Source organism: Anarhichas minor, unplaced genomic scaffold (genome assembly GCF_050575085.1).
Source record: "Anarhichas minor isolate MPS153535 unplaced genomic scaffold, ASM5057508v1 ptg000001l, whole genome shotgun sequence".
NCBI lineage: Eukaryota > Metazoa > Chordata > Actinopteri > Perciformes > Anarhichadidae > Anarhichas > Anarhichas minor.
This window is the reverse complement of record NW_027466447.1, coordinates 1,105,682-1,111,114: the sequence shown is the minus strand read 5'-3', so window position 1 is coordinate 1,111,114 and position 5,433 is coordinate 1,105,682. Positions and strand designations below refer to the sequence as shown.

The 5,433-nt window shown below is 43.9% G+C and overlaps 1 protein-coding gene across 1 annotated transcript; it reads left to right on the top strand.

Moving 5' to 3' along the window:
- The first annotated feature begins 337 nt into the window (after window positions 1–337).
- On the top strand, window positions 338–4,162 carry LOC142946711 (uncharacterized). Its single transcript, XM_076088584.1, has 8 exons — window positions 338–397; window positions 502–812; window positions 934–1,392; window positions 1,501–1,634; window positions 1,848–2,045; window positions 2,157–2,368; window positions 2,481–2,697; window positions 2,874–4,162. The coding sequence occupies exons 3-7, from the start codon at window positions 1,312–1,314 to the stop codon at window positions 2,615–2,617; spliced, it is 762 nt and encodes a 253-aa protein (XP_075944699.1). The 5' UTR covers window positions 338–397; window positions 502–812; window positions 934–1,311; the 3' UTR covers window positions 2,618–2,697; window positions 2,874–4,162.
- The last annotated feature ends 1,271 nt before the right edge of the window (window positions 4,163–5,433 follow it).

The following is a 5,433-nucleotide window of genomic DNA, read 5'->3' as shown; positions in this document are numbered from 1 at the left end:
CGCCTTCGAAGGCTGCCGTGTGGACGCAGATCAACTCGAGAATGATGCTGAAACTCCCGTGTGGACGGAGATCGTTTCTATTTGACAAATCCGCATCCAAGGAGAAACGGAGTAATGTGGACAGGGCCTCAGTGTGTTTTGTCTTGCATAAAACGGGTATAATTGAAGGCACATCTTGAATGAAAGCTATTTTTTACAAGGTATGATTTCGGATTACCTTTTTTTCATATATATATATATATCTTTTTATTTTACAGAGACCTTCCAGCTGTGACCACAAACGTGCGGCTGAAAATGCAAGCGGCTGGTCTTTACAAGAAGTTTTCACTCAGAGATCGTCAAGGACTTTAAAAAGTTCCTGTCCGTAGACTTGAATGTCACCAACTGCCAACAAGAGGTAAGATGTCTACACACTTCAATTCTCAGGACATCGATTTCAACGTCTAGTTTCTTATCAAGATGTTAATGCTGATCTTTATTTCTCATCATTCTTCTTCAAAGGTTGACAATGTAGCGTGTTTCCTGCGCTACATGCAGCCGACTGGGGACGTGCCGACTCTGGACTTCCTGAGGAAAAGCACAGAGACCAGGGACTTCTTCCAGGATTTGAAGTCCACAGACATGACGGCAGCGACAATTTTGAACTACATCAAGAACATCCTCCGGTTTGTCGACTATCTGAAGAGTATCTGAAGAACTCCAAGTGCCAACAACTTGGAGTTCCGAAATCAGTGCCAGGCATACAAAGAGCTGGTCGAGATGCTAAGAAAGGCTATCTCAAAGACACATAGCAAGGACTCTGTCAATACAAGGTAATTTTTGGATTTTACTGTTCATTCTGTATTGTCCTGTTATTAATTGATGCTTACTCCCACAATCTTGAGTGTGTTGCATTTAAAAATCTGACTGTCTTTTTCTGTTTTTGTTATGTAGATACCGGCGGTTTGTGAACGGAACACCCAGCCTTCGAGACTCCCAGGAGGTTCTGAGAGTGGCTGACAAAGACTTCCTCTATACATTTGGGAAGTTTGTCAACAGAAATCAAAATGGCTCAAGCGAGGTCTCAGGGAAGGACTCCGACGAGGTGTCTGAATCTCAGAAGACATACTACCGGTACTATCTCGAAGCAATGTTGGTGCTTCGGCAGTTTCAGCACCCAGGAGCGGTGGAAGGAATGACTGAGTATACTGTATTTTAACAGCTTTGATATGTCCCTTTGATATGCTGCAATGGATATATGGAAATATATATTAATATATTTTCATTGTTTTACAGGTGCGCGAGTGGGTTGAAAGGAAGGCGGTGGACAACATGCTTGTGATTGGCGTCAGCAATCACAAGACGGCAACAATAAGCCTTGCTACGTTTGCTCTTACACAAGAGGAGGAGGCTGTAAGTTCTATAGCAGCAAAATTAGCTTACCACTGATATTTAGTATGATACAAAGTGTATATTGCCTACAATCATTTGCTGTCAAGTAACTGTTTCTTGTTCCCACAGTGGTTTCAAGCCTACTATGAACACATTCGACCGAGCTACATCAGTGCCCTCCATCCCTGTGACCGCTTTTTCATATCGGGAAACGGCAAAGCACTCCACAGTGTGACGAATGACGTCGCACGTCTGCATGAGAAGTATGTAGCTAATTAAATCACATCTTTCCTTACTGCAGGAGTTATAATTTGTCGCGATCATCTGTTCGGAGCACTTTGGCGTCGACCGTGGACCGAAATATGTTTTTGGTGTGAGGAGTGCATGTTGAGTGTTACATCAGAGCAGTGGAGGTGTTTGGGTTTTGCTCTGGGGAAACCTTGGAGTGGAAAACTAAAAATCTTTCCTTACTGCAGATACAAGGTGTCAAATGTGACGAGCCACGACATCAGAAGAATTGCTGAGACGGAGGCCAATTCTACTTTTACGACTGCCCAGAAGGAGGGTGTGGCCCGATATATGGCTCACTCCTCAGAAGTGGCGAAGTCCCACTACAGGATGCCAGTTCCACAAGATATCGTGCGGACAGCTGTACTGCTGGCCACTCTGTCCAGGTAGGTTTCTTTATCGTAAATAGACCTAACGCATCAAAATAACATCTGAGAGTTAGTACCATGCTGTCCAAATTTGTAATTACTTAAATCCTTATTTTCCTCATTTTACAGATGTTCCTCACAGACAGCCAGCCAGACGGCAGAGACTTGTCCTCAACCACAAGAACCTGCATTTGATGTGTTCAAAGCCGCATTTCCTGTGACCAATGATGGCCATCCACCTTCTAAGAAGCAGAGGATGGATGCTGGGTTTAGTGGCAACCGCAGCCACTACGATAGGTGGGGAGGTGTGCAATACATCAAGCGGGGAAATTATCTGCTGTGTAAGTACTCCAATCTATAAATACGACTCACTAAATAGAACTCAAACCCAGCAATTGATTTTGTTTGACAAATTAGTTACTTGACTGAATATATTTGTATTCTTTCCATCAGCACATTTCCTAATTCGCAAGCCGTCAGCCGGGAGTGTGTCGAGGTTGATTGCCAAAGAAGGGTGGCAGACCAACCATCCCTCAGCCGAAGACATTGTGAAGATGTGGAAGCCAGCCTCAAGAGAAAATGTTGAGTGATAAGCATGTCCTCAAGAGCGTGGCTTCACAGATGTGGAAGGGTGTCACCATAAAAAAGTTTGGTGGAGAGAAAGGGCTCGGTAAGAACAAAATTCATTTTTCATGTAAGGGGAGTCACTGAAATGAGCATTTCAGTATTTTGGGCTGACCCTTAGCTCCACCCATAACAAAAATTATTGAAATGTTTTCCAATCTGTAATGTTTATACAGTTCATATTTCGATATAACTGAAAATTTCACGTTTTCTTGATTACAGAAGTGGTTGCAACCAGGCAGTTTTCAAGAGGTGACATCATCTGTGACTACCATGGTGAAGTCATCACAGCAAAAAAAGGGAATAAGAAGATGGAGGCCGTCACTGACAATGCGGCATACATGTTTTTCTTCACTTTTCGGGAGAAGCATCTCTGCATTGATGCCCAAACCCATCCCTGCAAGTGCCACCCAGAGCTGGAGACGGTTGGAAGACTAATAAACCATTCTTCAAAAAGGCCAAATCTGAAGCCGCTTCAGTGCCTGCTGCATGTTGATGGGAAGGACACAGTAGTAATCCTGTTCAAGGCCCTGACAGAAATTAAAGTGGATGACGAACTGAAATTTGACTACGGTGTGAAACGGAAGTCCTTTAGAGGAGAGGGGCTGGACCTGCAGTGGTTAGATGAATAAGGTCACCATTGCTCCAGATATGGGGCCTCCAGTCCCTCTTTTCCTTTCCTCCACCACCCTCCAGCCTGGAATTCCTTATATACATTTTTTTTGTTTTCCTTCACGCGTGTTTTTTTAAAAATTATGCATGCTTTTATACACTATTTTTAACTCCTTTAATTGTGCTTTATTGTTAATTCATATTATATATCAGTAATTTATATTTATCTTGATGTTAAATAGATGAATTAAAAAAAGTCCCATGGTGGAGACACCGCCCCGATGCTGTCCTCCTTTCCCCCCGCTGGCATACGAGGCCCCTTTTAGACCCTCTGTATGACTCAGGATGTTTCTTCTAAACCCCCCTCCCCCCTTCATTCTTTTTTTTTTTTTTTTTTACTGGCTGATATGGGATATCTGACTGCCTCTTTGGAAACACAGACTCTGTCCAGAAAGAAGCAGAAGTTGGCTGCCTGAGAGGACGGTTTCAGAGGAGAGGAGAAGAAGAAACTCAAGCATCAGCCATCAACAGATGTTCCTATTTCGCAAACTCAAAAAGCAAGTATTTATCTACTTCATTGAGTGCATCTCTCTGTGTGCAGTATGACAGCCAAAATTCCCCTGTCTCCACCATTGAGCTCTGTCGCCCTCTTTTGGACAAAAAAAGGTATTGCAGGATCCAAAAAGACACCTCTAGCAGGCATAATCTCCTCATATTGACCTACAGGACATGCAGCAAGGCCTCTGCTTTAATCCTCCACCTCCAGCAGGCATCTTTGATGTGAAATACTTTGTGTTGATGCAGGAATGCAACCCTAAATAAACTATCACTCTTTACTCAGTGTCCCTGTCCATCTGTCTGCCTCTTTTGAAACACAGACACTGCCCTGAAAGAAGTAGAAGTTGGCTGCCTGAGAGGACGTTTTCAGAGGAGAGGAGAAGAAGGCACTCAAGCATCAGCCATCAACAGATGGTGGCATTATGACAGAAAAATATCTTGATTCTGTGATGTGAAACACTTTGTTGATGCAGGAATGCAACCCTAAATAAACTAGCACTCTTTACAAAGGCCAAATAGTGTATCTAATCATCTAACATAGAACTGCATCTACTCTCATTCTCTCTGGACCTACCCGCAGTGTATGCACTTAAAGCAGGCAGGAAAAGTAAGAAAAATACCTCCAGTACATCAAGTACACGTTACCCCAGTCAAAACGCATATTTCCTGAGTGTCCACGCACAGGGTAGTCCGTTTCGTGCATCTGGTATTCCAAAACTGGTTTCGTGCACAGGGTAATCCGTTTTCTGTATAGGGTAGTCTGTTTTGTCCATAGGGTAATCCCTTTCGTGCATCTGGTATTCCAAAACTGCTTCTACAGTTGATTTGGTGAACCTGGAAAAGGGGCTTTAGAAAAAAACTTAAATAGGTGTAAGATATGACATATTTGGGAGATTAGAAATCCAAATTATACAATTATAAAGTATTCAACCTTCAAGCCAGAATATTTTAAAAGTAATAGCTATCTGAATGCTTCTACAGGTGATTTGGGGAACCTGGAAAAGGGGCTTTAGAAAAAAACTTAAGAGATATGACATATTTGGGAGATTAGAAATCCAAATTATACAACGAGCTCCCCGCCGGGAGGAGTACTATAGGGACTCCCCCATATCCATCGCCATCCCACCGCCTTACATTTCTCGTGGGACCAACCAGGGGGGGAGAACCATCCTCACACTCACAAGGAGTGCCTTCTGTGCATTTCGCACCCTCGATCACGGTTGATCGGAGAAGTCTGCTACCTTCACCTGGTAGCGAGTCTATCGGAGTGCCGTGCTCCTTGATGAGAATAGGTTCGAGTCTCACATAGACTAAGATGGTCGACGAGCATACCAGGCTTTAGACCCTCCACACGGTAGTCGTAGCCATGGCTCGTCTCCTCTACGAGACCGGTCCGTTGAATTTCCCCCGAACGTAGGGTCTCAAGTTCAGTAGTACACTTCCCTTGAAGTAGACTCTTCAAACAGAGTTGGGAGGCCCTCTAATACTATACATGTTGCACCAAAGCAAACTAGGCCGCAGCCCCCAAAGCAAACCTAGGCCGCAGCCCGCTACACATTCCTGGCGAACGGATTCCTGGTGGACTTCCCATAACCTAGTGATCCACCTTAGT